General features: G+C 34.2%; 1 protein-coding gene across 9 annotated transcripts in view; it reads left to right on the top strand.

Annotated features, from left to right (window-relative positions):
• The window catches only part of BRINP3 (BMP/retinoic acid inducible neural specific 3), a 260,256-nt gene that overhangs the window by 110,632 nt on the left and 127,246 nt on the right, over positions 1-22,378 (top strand). For 8 of the 9 annotated variants that reach the window (XM_074317037.1, XM_074317036.1, XM_074317038.1 and 5 more), the window contains one exon: positions 9,855-10,045. The exons of the other annotated variant lie outside the window; for it this stretch is intronic. In XM_074317037.1, coding sequence (XP_074173138.1) covers positions 9,855-10,045 — 191 coding nt within the window. The remainder of the gene's footprint in view (positions 1-9,854; positions 10,046-22,378) is intronic. 9 annotated transcript variants of the gene reach the window in all.

Here is a 22,378-nt window from a genome sequence, read left to right as displayed (position 1 = left end):
GCAGGAGCCACAAGATCTGCAACCTGCCGTCCGCTGCTCTGCCACCCAACCAACCCCACTTGCTAACTGCAACCCGCGCTTGTTGGCTCAGCCACCATTCGCTGGTAGCATAGCCACGGCAGTTGTATTAGTGACCAATAGCTCACTTGTTACAGCTGACGGCCAACTAGCCACAGCTGATGGCCATCTGATCACAGTTGATGGCCATTTACTACCTGAGCCAGGACCTTTCCATGTGAGGCCGAGCGTGAGCATGGAAACTGCACTCCTGGCTCTGTCGCCACAATATGACATGGCAGTACAGGAGAATTTTCAATATATAAGTCCTTGTAAAATAATATCAGTCACATATTAGATACCTAGAGCTACATTTAATCTTGAGAAGTGTGTAAATTTTCTTCTACAGAATTATGGAGATTTAAAGCAGGAAACTAGAAAGAAAAGATAAGAAGACACTTGAATTATTTTTTAAGTCCATTTGGTTGATTTTGTAGCGTAGAAAATTAATAATCCAGGTGACAAAGTGATTTATTCAAAGTCATACAAGAATTTAGTGTGAAAATGTGTGAACATAGAATTCTTCCTCTGTGCAAGTTTTCAATGTTTAAACTTTATCAGTTCATTCCATACATAGTGTTACTTGTATATTAGATGACTACGTGCTTTCCAACTGATATGAATGTGTACTTGAATTGCTAACTCATGGGAAAAATTAAATTATCTGATTTTCTTTTGATAGTTTCTATTTTTTTCTTTATTTTTTTATTATAGAGTCAATTGCTTTCAAAAATACCTAGGGGGAAAGAGAAGATAGTTATTGTGTCTAAATCTGAAATTAGGAGAACTGAAACATCTTCCATTCTCGGGGCAAATTACCAGCAATTTTCCAATTTGCCAGATTTTCACATATATCACCTGAATTATTGAATAATAAGAATGAAGCTGAACCCCAGGCAGTTAACTTCAGTTGGTTGAATTCAGCACCATCTGGACTTTTGGCCTTACTAACTTTTAATTGATCTTGGTCTTTCCGAAGAGTCCTAAGACCTTATTTATAAAATAGTTATTCAAGCTCAAACTGGAATGAGTGAAGCCACTTGTTAGAATACTTCATTGCAATTTTAATTCTAAACCGAATCAATGCAACCAATGACTGGCTTTTGACAGTTAAAGCTCATTGCAGTGTCCCCGTCATAATTGCATGACAATGCAGTCTGATTTGTTCACATTTAATTTATATTTTCCTACTCCTTCCTTTTCAGTCTCTATTGACTATTTTTCTGTTTTACCTAGTTGCAGCATTCTGGTTAGAATGTATCAGATGTATGGTCACCTTGCCTTTCCCAGCCATACTAACCGCATCTGAAATATGTCTTTCCCATAAACCATGGCCGGTAAATTAATAGTCAGAAGAGTCATCACACCCTTTAACTTATGTTTATGTGGACATCAAATTATTAACGTTTCTACAAAATTTAAATTTAATTCTTCTCTGGGGATCTTCTTGGCATGATCTTCCTATTAAATTAAACACAAATTTAACTTCCATCTGCTGCCAATACTCATACTTGGAGAATTAAAATATGTTGTCTAATGATTAGAGTTATTATCGCCTCCGCTAGTATAAATGAACGCCTCAGAATCTTCTCTCCTCATTTTGATGGTGACATGGTAATTAATTTTAGATATTAATGCTTTAAATTTATATTTCTCTCAAATTGATGGATTACAAAAACACTTAACAATCTATACTTTGGAAAGTATTTTATGGGCATCATTAATTTCGTTTTCTGGTAAACACTTAAAATAATATTCAGAACATAGGAGCTGCCTATTTTCTGCATTCTGAGAAAATGCATTGTATTTGAGGATACACAGCAGTCTTATTTAGAGGAATGCTGTAGTGCTGTGATTCTTGGCTATTTTTCACATTTATGGTCTAAGCCAGAGCAAATCTAATTTATGAGAGGCATGGGGAATATTTAAAATGTGAAAAGTAAAAAAGCCTTGGTATCATATAGTATTACACAATTTTGTTTTTGTTGTTGTTGTAATTGATTTTGGTTTATTTCTTTGTTGTAAGACTTCATTTTTAAATTTACAGTGTCAAATATGTTTTTTCTTTGATAAATTATGTTTGACAATCACTACCACAACTTTCCATTTTAAAAAACAAAACAAAGCAAAACTCCTGCCTATACACCTGTCACTAAAAATACTTTCAACATAGAAATATACTTACAAAGAATATAGATATACAAGTCTTCCCAAAAATATATTTGGAGGAAAATGGGATTCTATATTTGTATATTTATATCTATATTATATATATAATTAAATTACAAATTTTATTGGAAAATGCCTGGTTTTGTGCTCCATTTTTAATCTCAACATCTTCCATATAGTCACATGACCTTTCTATAGATTTTTAGGAAATCTCTACCCTTAAGTGAACACATAACTCTTCCTTAGATTACTCCAATTGTACTTTTACTAACAATTATCTATACAAGTACAAAGGGATGGTTTCACCACCTGACTCTGTTTGCTCACCAACTTCTTTTACATTGTTATATTCCAAAAACTCTAAAAGATTTTAAAATATTGCATATACTTTTCTCTTTATTTTTTTCCCCTCAGATCTTCAGAAAGATGTCCAAAACAGGCAGAAAAGATTTTTAACTCAACATTTTCCACAGGCATCTGTATTAAAAGTTTACTAACTCCTTTTTACAATTTAACAGGATTATTAGCCTCAGCAGTGTTTTGTATTTAAAAATGCAATTACATTTTTACTATCCACTATAAAAGGACTGAAAGTTATTTAAAAATATTAGCATTGTTATAGCAGCTCCTGCTCCAGCAAAATAAATGTAGTTTTCTTGATTTTTCCCACTAAGTATGACTAAACAAACACCTGGATATTATATATAAAAGAAACCTAAGAAGACTTTAAAGGTGGTAGAGGAGAAGGTAGACTACATGGGGGTATTGAAACCCTAGCAATGACAGGTCATGAGTCCCTCGGTTTTCTTTTTGCATCATACGAGTATATCTCAGACCTGGAGCCTCAGACCAGAAACACCAGTGGATGTAGGCCAAAAGAAGAAAAAAAAGGAAAAAAAACACAGCAACAAAAACAAACAAACAAACAAAAAAAACAACACCTTAATGAGAGTCTGCTTTCTAGCCAAAGGATCAAGAAAAGGGTTACCTAGCATGACAGAAAATTTTAGATAATCATCTTTCTATCCCAGACAGACACTGAAGAAAAACACTCTGTCTTTCCTGCCCCCCCCCCACCTCCCCAGCAGAGGCCAAATGGGACTTTAGACTTCTACCCTTGCCAGGCTGTAATGAGGGACCCAACCCCCAGGCCATGTGGAGGTAAAAGTGCCTTGCCAATCAAATTTTTAGTTTATCATTAATATGAAAATGTTGCTTTTTACCTGTCAAACTTTAACTTTAAATGTATTGCCTGATAATGGGGTAAAAAAAAAATCAATTTTAATGTTTTTAGAAGACAACTAGTCTTCTAAATAAATGTAAGATATATTTATTTCTCCCCTGGCAAGGTGAGAATTGAGTTTGTACAACTCTGTGCCCTTCCCCTGCCTGGTGGCTGGCACAGGTAGGAAAGACTGAAGATCCTCTTACAACTGATGTAGCAGGAATGCTCTCCCCACAGCCTTTGACGAATGGAGACTAACCACCATCACGGCTCTCACAGGATGTTCTCTCCATTCCAATGTACATGCTTCACATTTCATGTTCCCCTTACCCTTTGGTGACCACTAAACTATTGTATGTGTCTATGAGGTTTTGTTGCTTTGTTTGTTAGATTATATATTTTTCTGAAAATGTATTTTGTCATCACATATCGCATCCAGCCTTTTCTCCACATGCGGATATGAAAGACATAAAATTACTAGCAGGGTGAAATGTATTATATGAATCTGAAAACCAAGGACCTACTATAACATTTATATTGCCCTTAACTCTGTGGGGAAAATCATGACATTTTAGGAAAAAGCTTCCTTGAAGACATTTTAAACCTTATTTCAGGAAAAATATGTATTCTATGAAATCGATTTACTATTTAAAACTCATTTTATTATGGACATTTTTATAAAAAGGTTGACAATTGGTATTCACTGTCTCTAAAAATGTACCTGAAAAACAGAAACCTTGGCCTTGCCTTTTTACTTCATGTTACTTGAAATGAAGCAGCAGATGAAGTTGTAATTTATTGCACGTTCAGATAATTAATTGGAGAGCTGGCATAATTCACGCTTCACGTCATAATTCATGTTTGAGCTGATGTTTAAGGTAGAGGTTTTGTCATCATAAAGAAATCGTAGTGAAATGATTGCTTAAATGATTTTAAAAGTTATCCGAAAACAGATTAACTTTTCATTAGCAGGTCACTATTCTTTTGGTATTTATTCTTCTCATGTACATTAAACTTACTAGTCAGTCTGGACCAAGAAGAACAATTTGCAGATTCTTTCCGTTGGTCTTATTGAGAAATGTTTTATTTTAAGTTTTACTTCTTAATTTCACTCAATCTTATCATATATATATATATATGTATATATAACAAATTATATATATATAGCATATATATATAACATAGATATATATAAAACAAATTGATATCCTGGGATACAAACCTGTAACTTCACAATGGTACACATACCAAAATTTACTAAGAGGCAGTGTTCCTTACACCATTTTAGTGGTGTTACAAATTTTACTTCTTCAAAAATCTACAGAGTCAGTATTACTAGACCTATGCTCATAAATAAAATGACTGTACATCAGTGAGATTAAGAACTTGCTAAAGTTCAGAGAGCTTTGAATTTTGTGAATTGAACTGGTGAGGATGGAATTTGAAACTTCATCTATTCAACGCCTACATCCATTCTCTTTGGAAAAACTAACAGTTACCTTCCCCAGATATTTAAATTCATATATGAAATGCATATATTTTCCACTTATTAGGCAAAATAATTACTTTTTACATTATAAATGCAAAAAAAAAAAAGAGATTCATATTTCTATTTCATTTTTTTTTTTTTTTTAGAGAGAATCATTTGCTTCTGTTTCTTGGCTTCTTTACATAGATCAATAGTTTCCAAATCTGTATCATTATATTTATATCTGTGAGGGTACCAGCATGTGGTATATTCCTATTAAATTAATTCCTGTTAAATTAATTACCTTGAGAATAATGGCAGTGACAATGTAATTGAATTCTGTGATATTTTCCTTAAATTTTTAAATAAAACCCTATCTATTATACTACAGAAAATAAGTTAAAACCATATAAGATAAAATTAAATAAATTTCAGTAATTTCATAGCCCTAAAAAATAACATATTTTAAGAATTAGAGTTATATGTCACTAGCCACACCAGACCATTCTTTAAAATAGTCTCGAAATCTAGCAAAACCTCTTTGTTTGACACCCCTCTGTGTCCCATTGTTTCTGGGTGACCAGCAAGAATTTGTTTACAATATTCGCTCTTTCTCATCTATTCTCATCAACTCTCATCTGTGAATTGCCAACTTTCCCTGGAAATCCCAGATCCCTGCTTCCCTTTCCTTAATCCAGAATGGCAGAGAAGCCTCAAATGCCCACTATGTTCTCGGGTCTCTTATGCTTATGGCACCCTTGCATGTACGTACGTAACAAATTTGGACATTATTTCCTGTTAATCCCAGTTCATTTGATTATTATCCTGGCTAGAAGAACTTTGAAAAGGTGGGAAGAGAATTACTTTTTGCAGCTCCACGTTAGTGTAATGCCAGGGGCATAGTAAGTGCACTACCTTGTGGAATAAGTAAAGGAAAAATGACTTCCTTATGATTGGAAGAACACCGTCATTGCAGAAAACAGGCATCATATTTGTGGATGAAAAAGGGGCTCTGTAATAAATCTGACAACCCCAATGACAGAAAGTAACCTCACAGAGGAATCTGATCATAGATTCCTAACTGGGCAGGTTATTAAAAAAAATATGTGTGTGTCTGTGTGTGTGTGTGTGTTCCCTATAACCCCACCTCCATCTTATTTGATTTAATGATATAGTCAAAAGGCTACAGTTACAATGAATTCCTATTGCTGTACAGGGACGGGCAGTGTTTTGTTGCAATCATGCTAATTTGTGTTCTCTAATCTGAGTTTGGCAGCTCATACAAAACACAACCGTCATTAACGGTGGCTCTCAGAAATCCTTCATGTAAACATTTTACAGAAATCATATTTGTGATCGTGTTTTCATCTGCATAGATTCATTCTGCTAAATTCCTAGCCTCATCCAAAAATTCTTCCCAAGCTTTTTAAAAACGCCCCTACTGTTAAATTTAAAAAAAGAAGTGTGTTAGTATATCAAGGGTCAGGAGGCGAAAGAGTGGATTCTCTTCGCTGCCAACTGCTTAGCATTCAGCTGCTTTCAAAACACTAGCTTTAGAGCTACTGTCATGCAGGCATTAGGGACATTTCCCTTTTTATTGGCCAAATGGAAAAGAGCATCATTTGTGTGATGTGGTAGCTATAACAGAAAAAGACGTTTAAAAGAGCCAATTTTATATATAACAGTTCCACATAATAAAATTATGGGAAACTAGTATTGATTATCACTGGCATTTCTTAAGGTCAGTATGATTTTACAGATGTAATTAGAAGGTTATTGCTATTAAAGATTGGCAAGTCAATTTATGATTTTTATGCTGGATGTGTTCACAGTGGTTTAGTGCTTGGGTATTATATTTTGTTTTAATATTCTGTTCTGTTTGCAAATTTCAGTGAATATTGATAAAATTAAAATTCTAAGCCAACAAGTGTAGTGTTGTGAAAAGTAATTTAATAATAGTCTTTAGGTCTCAGACAAGCAACTTTATTCAGTGTAAATTAGCAGATAAATATCAGTCTTTTCCACAACTGCATAATCTAATCTTGGCAAATTTTTTATGCTGCTTCTCCTTTGATATTGAGTCCCAAATATCTAATATCAACAGAGGTAGCTTCTATTATTTTCCGGGAATGAAATATTCATATGTAATTTGAAAGAAATCATGGTAGTTCATATATGTTAAAAATACTCAGTACATTTCTGTATTCACATAGATTTTATATACTAAGAGAGGTCAGTGACAATACGGCAGTGATGTAAGCATTATTTAAATGGAATTTGTTGCTATCATTCTTGTTTTCCATTGTTTTTTGTGAGATGGGCAGGGATAAAATCATAATAAATATTATATAGAAAAGTAAATATCACGTGGACACCCTTAATGATAGATGCTTGCAAGCCAGAATTTTTAGCAGGCGAACATACAACTCTAATCAACTAATAGAGGTGCCTTAGTGCCAACAAAAACATTTCCAAAGTAATGTTCTGGCTGAGCTGGTTATAGCCCATTTGTGTGTTCTGTAAAATAACTATTTCTAGAGGGGCTGAGTTGCATTAAAAACTAATGATTGTGCCTATTTCTTTTAAAGACTTCCAAAGGTTATGATAGGAAGATATTTATGTTCTGTGAAGGCTTCGGGTAGAATGCAGCATTTAGTTGAATACAACAATGTTCTTATTTAATATAATCATCAGGCATCTGGATGGAGACCTTAGATGCCTTTAGGTAAAACGCTCTCATGATAACCATCCCTGACAGCATGTTTTCAATTCGGCACTTCATTGCATTCTTTTTCCAAAATTTAATGAATGCCTGGGCTAGTTGCAACTGAGGTGAATCTCATCTTCGGGAAAAGAAAAACAAAAAAACAAAAAAAACAAAAAAACTGCACCCATAAGTTTCCAATTTATGTACAATCATTAGATCCTTAGTACCTTGTCAGGTTATCCCGATGTCAGGATATTCTACATCAGTCGTGATGTACTAGATTATATTGTTAGAAAGCAAGCAAATAAACCAAGTAATGAACCCCAAATCTTGGTAGGTTTAGGTGACAAAATTTCCTTTTAGTTCATGCCCCTGTTTACCCCAGTAAGCTGGAGGGGTGGGTGTGGGGGATGGGGATTACAACCATCATTTTTGATCCAAGTCCCAGAAGGATGGACCCAGACATGCTCACCCTTTATTGGTCAAAGTAAGCCACATGGATGGCCACCCTGACTGTAAAAGACACCGATGAATGGAACCTTATCCTGTGCCCAGGCAAGAGACACTGAGGATTTGTCTTCATATCTAATGGCTTGGATGCACAGTGTGGCCCTTAAGTGTCCAGAGATGACTTCCTTTACTGAAAGGGCCCTTATCACCACACGACAGGATTAATTCAGTACTGTCTATGTGGATTTTGACCAAAACATTATAGAAATTATAACAGTGTTCATGTATCATTATAGTACAAACCAAATTTGGTGAGTGGAAATGAAAGATCTCAGATCTGAAATCAACATTTATGATTCCCACACAAATTACACTTTTTGGATATACACCACAGAAAGTGTAATGTTTTACTTCATTTTTATATTAAAAAAACATAAGAGAAGAATTTTAGATTATTGATTACCTCTTGAAATTAAGATAACAATTTGCTGTAGTTACTGACAATACTAGTTTTAATTAAATAATTGACTTAGTTGATGGCTTGATCAGTTCTGATCTCAGTTTGGTGATACTCCCAGAGAGTTTGCCCTTTCCTTTGGTTGTTGCATGAGAGAGAGGACTAAGTGGGATGGCAGAATGTTCTGTCCAACTGAAATGTTAGAAGGTGAACCGTGACTGTAAACTTTATGGAGGTCAGCAGACCGAGGTAATAAAAGGCACTGGAGGGCTGAAGAAAGCTCCCTGGAAGCTCATCCAGAGCCTTCCAAGGTGTGTGAATCCAAGGGAAGAGAAAACATATTCAAAATGAGTTAGATTGGTAATATTCATACCAAAGAATAGTGATACATTGAGTAGAAGAGTTGTGCTAAATAAGTGGCTGCCCCACTTGTATTTTTTTTCACATAAAAACCATTTTAAAGCCTTTGAATTGCACTTAATCCACCCCCATTTTATCTTGTCTGGTATAATCTTTGAGCCCTTGAGATCAGAGGTTTTCTTATATTCTACGAATAAGATTTCTGGCAATAATAGACAATAAATAGTGATCATTAATAATCATTAAATTAGTGCTATAAACTGATTTCAGAAAATGAGATAAATCTGTTAAAGTTCTTTTAAAACCATACCTGCCATTTTTCTACTTTGCCCTAATCTACCTTAAAAGTCATTTTGCTGCTCGAGAAATTGCTAATCAAGTTGAATTTGGCTATCAAAATATGTTGTCAACAATAATTATTGTAAAACAACAACCACCACCACCACCCATTTTTTCTTTTGATTGTGTTTTTAAAATTCTTCCACACCTTCATAATATCCTTGAAGTTGTACAAGTTCCCAATCTAAAGTGAATGCAGAAAGGAATCATTAGCGTGATGAAAATAAATTAATTCTCTCTTTTCTCAATTTCCCTTAGAAAATGAAAAAAAAAAAAATTACCTTAGCTTTTTTTTTTTTTTCTTTTTTTAAATAAATCTACATTCATATCCTATGCATAATGAAATCATTTTTATGAGTATGTCTTTCCTCGGGAGAAAAACAAATCAGTGGGAGCTGTTTAAGTGGCTTATTTTTTCCTCTCCATTAGTTGGTTTTAGAATATTCACTCCAGTTAAATAAATTATAACTATCGCTTCTCCTCCTCGTAGCACATGACAGATTATTACAAGCAAGAAGCATTGTAATGTAGTGACCCCGGCTAAACTACCAAGTGAACTTTTCAAATGAAAACATTCAGATAGATTATGTATTTATGAATAAAAAATAAATTTGCTTTTCAGGGAGTTTGGCCGCTGGAAAGTAAATAACCTTGCGGTTGAGAGAAGACATTTCCTTGGCTCCCCTCTGCCTCTTGCCCCTGAATTCTTCCGCAACATAAGACTTTTGGGACGTCGACCTACCCTTCAGCAAATCACTGAAAACCTTATCAAGAAATATGGGACACATTTCTTGCTATCTGCTACTCTGGGAGGTACGACTCTTTGAAAATACTTGTGCCTGTGTGTGCTTGTGTGTGCAAACTGTATAAATCAAGGAGTGTTGATTAATCTGGACAGCTGCAGTTTGAATAGTTCTAGAATTCATTAAGTTATTCAGCACATTTATTGAGTTATTACTAAATGCCTCGAAGGGTGTTCAAAGCAGTGAGGCAGATGAGTATCAGTTTTCGCCTGAGAGCTATTTACAACCTAATAGCATGCATTAAATATGGGCATAGTTATTACACAATATAATGCAAGGAGATGTGCTAAATTGTGTTTAAAAAATGAAGAATAGGCCATCAGATTCCATTTGGGAATCATCACTTCTGGTTATAGAAAGCGGGAAAGGTTTTCTGGAGTAAATGCTGATGGTCTAAAATTACCTTTTTTAGCACCATTTTAGTATTTCTGATTGTGGTTGATATATGATATGAAAAGAGTGATACATATCAATTATGATGCATAATGTGAAAGTAAAGGTTAATAATATAACGTCTTCCTCGATCAATTTATAAACTTGTAAAAATTAAGAAAGCTAGGATTTAATATCATCCGATACATGTTTTATTTTGGTGATATATAACTCAGTCTTTTCAATACACTTAAATGATATTCTGGGAGGTCATATAGGAAAAATAAGACATTTTCCTAAAACTTAATTCCCAGAATTGCCTTGTATTTAATTTTGTGTATGACTTCAAATAATGGGCAACCATTCCATTTAGAAATGGCCGTTACTCTTTCCTAGAATGAACAGCATTGGATAAGATTGAATAGGGAAACCATGAAAACAGTGATTCTCTGCTCCCTCATCAGCTTCTCAGTTAGTTTCTGGGAGACAGACAGGCTGATTCGCACCCATGCTGAGGTGACGTGAATGACCACCGCTCTTTATTTTCTCAGTCTTAGAAGATGACTCTTTTATTTTCCTGCCAGTCCAGTCTGGCAGCAGTCATGTCAGTTTATTACTCCAGAATATATATCGAACTCTTTCCTGACTTCTACCCGGAAATCCCCAAAGTAAACACCCCATTTCTCCCAGAATAGTCCTACAATCCATCCCCCTCACAGATCTTCTAAAAACTCTAATAGGTCAAAGTGTTTTGTTTTCATTAAAACCTATCACTCTCCACTTGAAACAATATCCCAGTGTCTTGCTATGGCTTATAAGGCGCTGTATGAATGATCTCACAACGGCCTTCATCTCACCTCATCTTTTCTCTTTCCTCATCATCCTCTATTTGTCAGCCACAAATGATCTGCACATCTTTCTGCTCCAATTTTACGTTCTCAGAGAGGCCTTTCCTGGACCATCTTATCAGCAACAGTGCCTGGTGGACCACTGATATTCTCTACCACCTCACGATCTTACTTTGCATTCCTTATAGTGCTTATTATTATGTGAAAATGTTGTCTTTGTTTCCTGGTGTGTCTGTCATTCCTGTACATTGTCCTGGAAACAGGGACCTTGACTGTATTTGCCCCCATAGTTACAATAGTGCTTGGCATACGCTCGGTTCTCATTACGTATTTGTTAAATGAATAAATAAGTGGAACTACACTTTGCTGGGAGGCTGAGGTTTTCCAGTTCACTAAATAAATCTCAAAAGTATGATATATGCTGAAGATAATTGAGATCTAATTCAAGAAGCAGACTACATGAAAAAAGCAAATCCAGGAAGACAAATGGGTCAGTTAAATAAATACAGATTCAGAATTGGAGAGAATCAGGCCACCAGCAAGACCGGGTAGCAGGCCATGGAGAGGGTAGAAAAGGGTAGGTCCCTGGGCACTTTGAGAAGTCTGCCGTGTTACCTTAAGGAATTAAAAGGTAAAAGATGTAGGTGGTTCAGGCACAGAGAAAAGCCTGGACCTGAATACATACTATCTTTCCATTACCTTCCACCCTAAATGAGTAACACTAAAATAGTAAGACGAAGAGATCTGACAAACCTGGTGTTGAATACTGACTATGCCCCGCCTTCTTTTTTTTTTTTTTTTTTTTTTACCAATTGTGAAGGTTTAAAAGCTATGAATTACTCTGATACTTAGTTTCTTTGAGGAGAAAGGTGGAGAGAAACACCTGTGTGACAGAGTCTCTGGAAGATTGGCGTAAATGGCGGACAATGTTATTATGGTAGTGTGGACAGCCAAAAAAATGACAAAGTCTCCCAATACTTATGAAAATGTATTCTGTGACAACTATGTCTATTTGGCTTAGTAATGTCAATTACAATGAATGCAATAACATCTGAAGTAAAAGTAAAAAATGATTTCTGTAACTTCTCACTTAAAAAAAATCCAGTGGTTTTGAAACACATAAAAGGCTTCATTACCATTGTATCAACAATGTTGGATACCTAGAAGAATTTCAAAACATAACATATATTTTCCGAAGAAGAAAGGAAGGGACAGAGGGAAGGCAGAGAGGTCAAAGAGGAGAGACGACATCATGGACATTTTTGTTCTTTAGTATGAAAATTATGGTCACCTTTCGATTTGTTTCATTGTTTTGGCATTATGGATGCCACATTGTGGCCTTGAGATTAGTTTTCGTTTTGCAGATTTTTTGTGAAATTAAATCACTTCTTCAGGTTGACTATTCTAATGACTGCAAAATGCTCTCTCAAAATTGCTTTACTTCAATTATTTAGAAGTGTTGTTCAAGCTTTTTTTCATTTTGTGTTAAGGGGATGGGTAAAATTGCCACACTCTCACTTACCTTCTAATCTCTGAGTATTTCTGGGATTTAATGTTCCTGGTATTTTCTATTGGAATTAATTTTCTTCTCTAAATGTTACTTATATTTCTCTTCAGGAATATCCGTTGAGTGATGTTAATAATTTAGCTAAAATGCATGAAATTATTTAAGTAGCTGAAGGATATAAACTATTTGCAATTAATATGTATACCAGGTTGGTTTCAGGCAATTTTTAAATTATTGCTGTTGTAATTATAGTAAACCTTTTTTGTTTCTAGAAGTATATTTTAGCTTCATATGTTTTACCTGATTGAACATGAAATTGTAGTCCTCCTTTTAAAAAAAAAATGAGATTGGTGGTATTTAACTTGAGCTAATCCTCTCTCTCTCCTTAATTAACTAAGACTAAGGCACAAGTCTAATACTGACACACTGAAGATGTCACGTACAGAAGCAAACATTCTCAACAAAAAGCCACTTATTTTATAAATAGATGCTTCCTAACTAGATTTTCAACTAAGTTTAAACATTATTTTAAAACAAGTTCAGTGCAAAATACTACCAGCATTAAAGCAATGAAAGGAAATAAATAAACAATGTACCCCTCCACCCCCCGCCCTGCACCGCCCAGAGTTATTTCATACGTCATATTGACTTAGACATAAAACTTTGGAGAGCATATTTGAAGCCTTCAGTGGGATATTGTATGATAAATAAAGCCAGTGATTGAATTATCTTTCTATAGGGACAAATCAATTACAAAAAAACTTCTTCGTTATATATATAATTTTTCCCATTTATTTCATCTTATAGCTTCCAGACTATTTATCAATATATAAATTCAGCCTGCTTCTCTTTGGATAATGGTATGTAAACACCATCACTGTTTAAATAGCTAAATAAGCTACTCAATTTGCAGAATCAATCTGGAAAAAGATTGTACTCTGAGGATATATTGACTTTTTAGCTATGGAATATATTTCATGACTGTTTTCATATTTTATTTATAATAAATATATGACAAATCCTGAACTAAAAGTACATCTGTGTAATGAATATGAAAGTACAAAAAAAGAAAAATGAGTGAATAGAGAAAAAAAACAAAACTAAAATTTTGGGGCTTACTAGGGAGAGAAAGGGTGTTCACTAAAAAATACAAGACCTGGATTCTGGATCAATTGAAAAGGACCCAAAATTTCATTTAAAAATGTATACAAGTGTTATAACAAAACATTTCTAGTGATTTGACACATGAACTGATAGTCATCTCCAGAATTACACAGACTTGCCCAACCACCCAGACACGACTCCCTGAGCCACTCACTGTGACAGGAGCCCGTGCGTGTCCTGTAGGAAGCTCATCTCTAAAGCCCATGGCTGGTAGCCTCAGAGTGAGGTGTGCGCTCTCTCCTGACTATACATCCAGAGAGAAAAAGCAGAAAGAGGCAGGGTACCCATGCCCGCCCCTTCCGGACTCTACCTGGCCATTAACTTTGCCCCTTCTTCGGCAGAGTCAGCGATGTAGGGACAGTGAGCAGAGTTTGGGGAAATACCTTCCCATGAAAAGGAATGCACGAAAAGGTATGCTTTTCCTGATAGAGATATTTATTAAAATTGGACCAACATTTATTCAAGGAGCAAGTCAATAATATACTGATTTGTTAATTTACATTTTTTTGTTTGTTTCATTTTGAGCAACAGAAAAACAAATCCAGTTGGACCACTGGTGTTGAATGCAGGGTTTTAAATCATAATTAAATTTTTAGTGGAAATAATTACTATTTTTTTATTTGTGAGTGTTTTTGAAAAAAATTTTAACAGTACTTCATATGAGAATGTATCTTGTGATTACCCTATTGCTCATCTTAAGCATTTTGTCAGATATTTAATTTTGCTTACATTTAGAACATATTTTCACTATAGATATAATGAAAAAAATGCATGATTGATGACCAAAGCAGTATTAACTTACTAGACTAGTTATTTTAAATAATGAATATGACTTCTATGATGATACAGTGTATAAATAACTAAGCCTGCAAAATAGTTTATTTGGTCTGAAAGTGTTACCATATATTATTTGTGTGTTTATCTCTTTCAAAGAAAGAGCAGAAGTCAGAGGTCGGGTAGTAAGATACCTGTGGTTAGAATATCAATTATTTTTTCTATTATCTTGCATCCCCAAAATTATGAGAAATCTAAATATCCTCACTTAATTTCAGAAATACTCAATTCACACTTATCTCCATGTGAATTACATTCTGTATAAAGTATCCACGAAATAGTTTTTAATTCTATGTCATACACCACCTTCTTTCAAAATTCAACTTCTGTCTTTCTCATTTTCACCTTGTCTCAACTTAGGAAGTAAAAAAATCCCTTTATTCATTTTAACTGTAACATAGTTAAGGAAATAAATGTGCCAATAATATATGCAATTTATTTCAGAAGCAAATATGAATGCTTATTGAGAATGCATGGAACTATTTCCTCTATTAGAATGATTACTTTGTTTTAAGAAAAAGAACTGGAAGGGAAAAAAATATATTTCATGATGCTTCATATCCCAGGGAATCATTAAAATAATCGTACTGAAGGGGGAAAAAGACTGCCATACTGGTTTTTAAAACTAAATATTTACTCATACTACTTAATATTAATTATATTGGTTCTTCTCTCTCTCTCTCTCTCTCTCTCTCTCTCTCTCTCTCTCTCTCTCTCTCTCTCTCCTTCTTCCTCTCTCTGTCACTCTTTCTCTCATGTTTCTCTGATAAAGAAAGTGAACATTTTGAAATTAAAGCAATAATTGTCAATTAACTTTTAATTGTTTATAAAAGTTAGCTATTAAAATGACTTGGGACTATATATGTAAATACTGAAGCTAACAGAGAAGAAAATGAGATTAAAATTGTTATGTCAGTTGATCTTAATAATTTCCCCTGGCAACTAAATCAAAAGATAAAAGTTAACTTTTAAAATGTTATAAATTTGGTTATATTTTTCGTATTCTTCTTTATAGCACTTTGCAAAGATAGATAAATCCCTGCCTATGTGTTTCGCAAAAATGTACTGAATTACCTATAACAGTTAAACTCCCCAGACCTTCCTCAAAGGACACACAGGTCACTGACAAAGACAGACATTTAACTGGTAATAAGTTTTACCATGATTTACAGCCTCATTACTCGAGTGCGGTCCATGGTCCAGCAGTATCTGCACCACCTTGGAGCCTGTTAGAAATGCAGAATCTCAGATTCCATCTCAGATTCATGAATCAGAATCTACACGTTAACAAGATCTCCAGGTGATGTGTATGCGCATTAAATTAGAACAGCACTGTTTAGAGTTTCCACATCCATTCAGACTGTTGTTAAGTGTTCCAGGAATCTCCCTTCTGAGAATTAATTTTACCGACATAATAGCAGGATCCTGTTAACTATGCATCACAAAATTGTTCATTACAGCATTGTTTGTAAACAGCTCCAAAATAGAAGTAACTTAATTGTGTTTCACTCAGGGTAGATTCCTTCCATCTAACATTGAAACTACTTATTTCCAGTCCCTCTTTGTTCACGTCATTTTTTCACAAAGGATGTTATGTGGCATCTAGGCAATTTTGTTTAGACATTTTTCAGACTTTTTTGGGGGGTAACTGTTAATAATGACAAGATCAGTTGCTTTTCTTTAGAGTGTTTTGCAAAACATATTATGTGCCTTTTCCAACCTGTATAAGTCTAGCTATTCCTTCCCATAATATCTCTCAGATGCCAATTGGTATTAAGCCAACATGTCTGTTTTTTACTGTCTTTATATATTTGTCTCTGCTTGTTGTTAGAAGTCTATTTTTCTAAAAATTTTCCCCCTTATGTCTATTTGTTTCTAAAACACTGTCTTATTTTCTGTAACACTTTATAAGTGGAAAGATAGCTATCATCAGGACGCATGCAGTTTAACATGTTATGGAAGGAAGATCAATAGTAGTGAAAGCAAAGCAAACCCTGTGAGAAGTGAAATATAATTTCAAAAGGACAGTAATACCCAAAAGATGGTCAGATTTTAGTACAAGGGATCTGCCATTACCAAAAATAGAGTAACATTTTTGAGCTAAAAGGATACATCAAATATAAAACCAACAATTACATTTAAGCTATGTTTGCAATGGATATTTCTGTGAGAAGGATTTCTCCTTAAACAGCAGCAGTCCTTTGTAAATAAAGCTGACGCAAAAGCAAAACTGACGTTCCCAATAAGATCTTCGAGTGGAAGGAAGTTAAATGACCAGGAAGAGATCTGTCATAAATGCACCTTTTTTTTCTAGGTGGAATGGTAAACATTATAGGTCAGCAGACTAACCCAAGGGCAGTGGCGATAAAAAACTAAACTAAATTAAAAATAAATAAATAAAATACAGTAAAATACAGCCAACCTATAAGAGTTAGCTTCATTGCAGGGGGTAAAACAAACTGAAATCTCAGTTGATTATAATGGTATGGTTGTTTCTCTGTAATATTGTGTTTTGACTATGGTTATCCTGTGAATTCTGCTCTGGGTGTCTCCTCAGTCTGGGAATCAAGCTGAAGAAGGCCCTCTTTGGGACACGCTGTCTTCCTAGCAGAGGGGGAAAGGAAAAGAACAGCTGTAACTTTGCCAAGAGTCTCAAAACTTGCCCTACATCATGCCATATCTGGTTTGCATGTATTCAACGGACCTATGCATCTTGCTTTCCAAAACCAGGTTAAAGAATTCATCCATGGACCACTCATAGTTCTTCTCTACAATGGACCTTTAATCCAATTGATGATGGTGGAAAAAAATAATACAATCTGCCACATCGTCATTACTGAATTATCCCTAGGATTCTTTAGCTCATTCTCTTAGCCATTGTTTCTTTAGCCTACCTTTTGTAACTATAGAAATGAGAAGGCTAATTGAGAAAATCCAAGTGAAAAGTGTGAAATAATAGTATGAAAGTTCTTTCCTTTCTGTTCTTCCTGGACACAACATAGATGATTTGAAATTCAGAACAGAAACATACATCATTGTAAGATCCACAACACATCAAATGTACTTAATCCTTTCCTATGAATTGATCATAGGATAACATTAAAGTCATGTTTTTTTTGTTTGTTTTCTTGTCCTCTGTTTCTCATACTCTATGAAAGCATCCTTCACTATGTGCATTTAATGTCCATCAACTATCACAGTATTTTAGCTGTCAAAGACACAGCTGCATGATTTCTGTGTGAAATAATCGTGTCTTTTTATATCCATATCATTTATCCTTTTTACTTTCTAACAAACTCAGATGTTGAATGGTTTTCAAAATCACATTTAGTTTTTCCAAAATAGATGGATGCCCTTTGGAACTCATGCCATGCTTTTGAACTACAGCTGGTTTAAAAGAAATATGAATGCAAATGATATTTGAACAAAAATTGTTCAGTTGATTGAATAATATCACGGTTTTCAAACCTGAATATTTTTATTTACATAGAATTCTAATGTACTTTTATAATCGAATACTAGTGAGAGATTTACAATTACAGTTGAGAATGCATTTTTTCTTAAGACTGTACGAGCCATAAAAATGTGAACACCATAAATATCACAGAAGCATTGCAGTTGTGTATAATTAAAAAAATAAACAGCCTCCTTCCTCTTCCTCCCCCCAAAAAAGTTTCTTTTAGAGGAAAAGAAATAGGCTTATTTTCCATTGACATTGAATGGCCCTGTCAAAGTGTCTGGTCTATTGTTAAGTAAGGGTTTAAAACAAGGTATTCATAAAACTTAAAGGAATAAGTGTGCTGATTTGAATGGCATCACTTGCTTCGATGGCAGGAAGACTTTTGCACATAGACCAATGTTCCACTGTGGAGAAGAACCATAAGCAATTTGTGACTGAATTCTTTTTATCTGGTTATTGGAAGGGATAACCAATTACTGTCTTTAACAAACCCATATATCTCGATTACAAGATCCACTAGCAAACAATTTTGACTAAGTTTGTGTTCCTGTAGTGAAGTTCAATATCTATGAAATGCTTACTTGTGAACATTTAAAACCTCCTCATTTACTGTTAGGCACTAACAAGGAAGGAAAGGAGAGGAAACCAACATGTATTGTGCACACAATACTTCTGTGTTCTGCCAGGCCGTAGAGTGGAATTACATTGTTTCATCTTCTCAACCAGTTGAGAGGAGGATGTTACCTGTTTTCGAGATGGGAATACTAAGGACAGGTGGACCTTCACCAAAGCCCCACAGCCATCAATGGAGGGACTTAGCTCTCATACACCTGACCCCAAAACTCATGCTTTCCTTTCCCTCATGATATCACAGTTTCTTCAAATTAAAAAATAAAAAGAATAAACAGTATAATTAGTAATAAAAGTGTAGTAAGATGTACAATTTTTCATATTTTCTTGTTGTCTATAATATGTATTCTCAGAGTAAAGGAAGTCCTACTCATTTATCTGTATTTATCAGTTTACAAACAAATGTGGAGTCTTTGAAAAGCAAAGGAAGTATTTTTTAAATCTTGAGTATATAGACAATGAACACACCTCTTATTCTTGCTGGTGATTATGGGGCATTATTTCTCCTTAAATATAATATTTGTTTTTATCATTCATATTGTTACAAAGGACCTCTCTGAAATAGTGATTTTTTAGCTCTTGTTAGGTGTCATTTTCCAACTGTATCATGGATCAGTCTAACATTTGCAAAACATTTTTAAAATAAAATTAGTTTTAATTCACTTTTTAAATATGCATGTGCTACTCTATTTTTGGGTGAGTTACAGTTCAACTGAGGTCCCATTAACAAATAAATTTTTTGGAATATTTCACCTGAAGAATTATAGAGGGATACAGAACTTAAAGGGCTATTTTGGGAGATATTTATTTTCTGTATGTGAATGCAAACTGTATGACTGGGGTTAATGAATTTGTAAAAGAAGTAGAAAGGCAGGCTTCTCTCCTCACAATTAGGACAGAATAGCTAAAATTACTAGCAATTTCCAGATATGGAAAGAGGTGCTTTATGGAGTACTAAGGAATTGTGGTGAATAAAAGAGAATAACAGCATGTTAACAACTTTTGAATTCTTACTCCATTCTAGTGATGCTCTAAACCCTTTACAGATATTATCTGTTGCATGCTTATAGCTGCTCTTTGTGGAAAGAATACTCTGCTCATGTTATATAAGAGTAATCTGAGTCAAGTTATACAATTCAAGGTCATCCAGTTACTAAATAGAAGTTAGCATTAGAACCCAAATCTGTTTGGCATTAGTAGTTGGTACACGTACATCTAAACTGTAATAATGAATTCTAATTTTTTCTTTATTCCCGCACCTCGTAACCCAATGAAAGAATCCATTCTAGGGGTCTGATTTTCTCTTCTCAACAACATATAGTTTTGCAATTAATGGTGGACTCCTCCAGTAATGGAAAATTCACTACTATGCAAAGAGAGACATAGCAAGGATGAGTCTCTTCCCCTGCAAATATCTTTTTTGCATCCCCAGAAGGCAAAACTAGTGTCCAATATTCTTTTTGAACCAATTATATTGAATTTTATATATTACTGAATTGGATAAAATATTTGATATTTTTTTTATATAGGCAGTTCAACTTCTATATAGAAGAATATAGAAACACTATGAATGCAGTGAGGCTGAATTTGTCTTTTTAGATGTATTTTCTAAATGGAATTATCTGAGATTATCAAATCATACATAATTTCATTTAAGTTATAATATTAAAGTCATGAGCTTACTAATTAAGAAAATTGAATTATAGATAAATACCATGTTTCCCTGAAAATAAGACCTAGCCAGACCCGGTATTATATTATATTATACCAGGTATTGTATTATCTTATATAAGACCCAGTATTTATTATATTATATTATATTATATTATATTATATTATATTATATTATATTATATTATATTATATTATATTATACTTGGTATTATATTATAGTAAAATAAGAACGGGTCTTATAATAATTTTTACTCCAGTGACACATTAGAGCTGATTGTCTGGCTAGGTCTTATTTTCAGGGAAACACACGGTATATTTTAAATGTGGGCCAAACATAAAATGAGTTTCAATCACCTGTGCTATTATGATTTTTTTCTTAAATGAAAATTTTCAAACATGCTCAAATAGAGAAAGTTGTACAATGAGAGCCCATACATCCATATGTAACTATATGTCCTGTAGAAAATCACACTACCACTAATATTCCTACTTACAGTTGGGCTACACAATGAAGTTCGTTGATTTTTGTACTTTTATTTACCCTCAGAATATATTCCAAAAATGGATTTCATTAATTTTACAAACAATGTACATTTAGTAGGTTTAGCCTCTTCTTTTAACTTTTAGAGATTATTTTTCTATTTGATTTAATTTAATGTTTATAAATAAAACCTTTTTTTTTAGGTCTTCCCTCCATCCTGTCACCTCTTTCTTTTAGCTAAATGTTGATATAAGTTTTTGGTTAATCCTTCCAGTGTTGTTTCATTTGTTTTCATTCACAAATTAGATATAGATATAGACATAGATATATAGATATAGATATATTTATAGATATATTTGTATCTTCTTAATAAAAATAAGTGCCACTTGTAAGCATTCTTTTATTTCCTTTGCTTTGATCATATTGGTGTGTAGAAATCATCCTCACGTTTTTATGGCTGCACAGTATTGTGCTATATGGGTGTAACATAGTTTATTTCTACTGGTTAGGTATTTGTGTTGTTTCAAATACTAACGATAAAGCCACATGGGAAATCTTTTGCATGTTTTAGCCAGTGTTCGTTCCTTTGGGAAAGATTCTTAAAAGTAGGATTGCTGAGTCCGTTGCTACTGTCGCCCACTTTCTCTTTATAGTTCTATTATTTTGCATTGTCATCAGGAATATATCAGAAGGCCTGTTTCCTTCCAGCTTGCCAGAAGTTTTGCCAAAGTTGTCAAACTTTTGGATTTTGGCAAATTCCGTAATTGCGATATTATCAATATACTTTTAATTTTTATGTCTCATTATTTTAACCTATATGTCTTCTGTTGTTTTCTGCTTTGTGAAAAGTGTCACCATTAAAACAACTTTGTGAGTTTTAGTCTTTAGAGCTCTCGAGTGTTTTTCTTTTTCTCATCTACTAAGTTTTGGTCTGAATTCTACAGTATCTGATATCACAATTAACTTTGCTTCCTTTTTATTTACCTTTACCAAGCTGTCTTTGTCATTTTATTTTTACCTTGACTTACAAAGGCGTGCCTCCAGCTGTCTTAGTCCACCTGGATTGCTAACAAATTCCCACTGAGTATCATAAACAGCAGATATGTGTTGCTCCCCGTTCTGGAGGCTGGAGGCTGACATCGAGGTGCCAGCATCGTCACGTGAGGGCCCTCGTACGGATTGCAGACTTCTTATGTTTTCACTTGGCTGAAAGGGTAAAGGACCGCTCTGAAACCTCTTTTAAAAGGTGGTTATTCCATTGGTGAGGGCTCTGCTCTCATGAGCTATGCACCGTGCACCTAATCCTCCTCATTTTTTGGGGGGAGTTAGGAATTTAACATGAATTTTGGAGAGACACAAGCATCCAGACCCCA

This window comes from Rhinolophus sinicus, linkage group LG12 (assembly GCF_036562045.2).
Source record: "Rhinolophus sinicus isolate RSC01 linkage group LG12, ASM3656204v1, whole genome shotgun sequence".
In the NCBI taxonomy this organism is placed as follows: Eukaryota; Metazoa; Chordata; class Mammalia; order Chiroptera; family Rhinolophidae; genus Rhinolophus; species Rhinolophus sinicus.
This window is presented reverse-complemented; position numbering and strand designations above follow the sequence as displayed.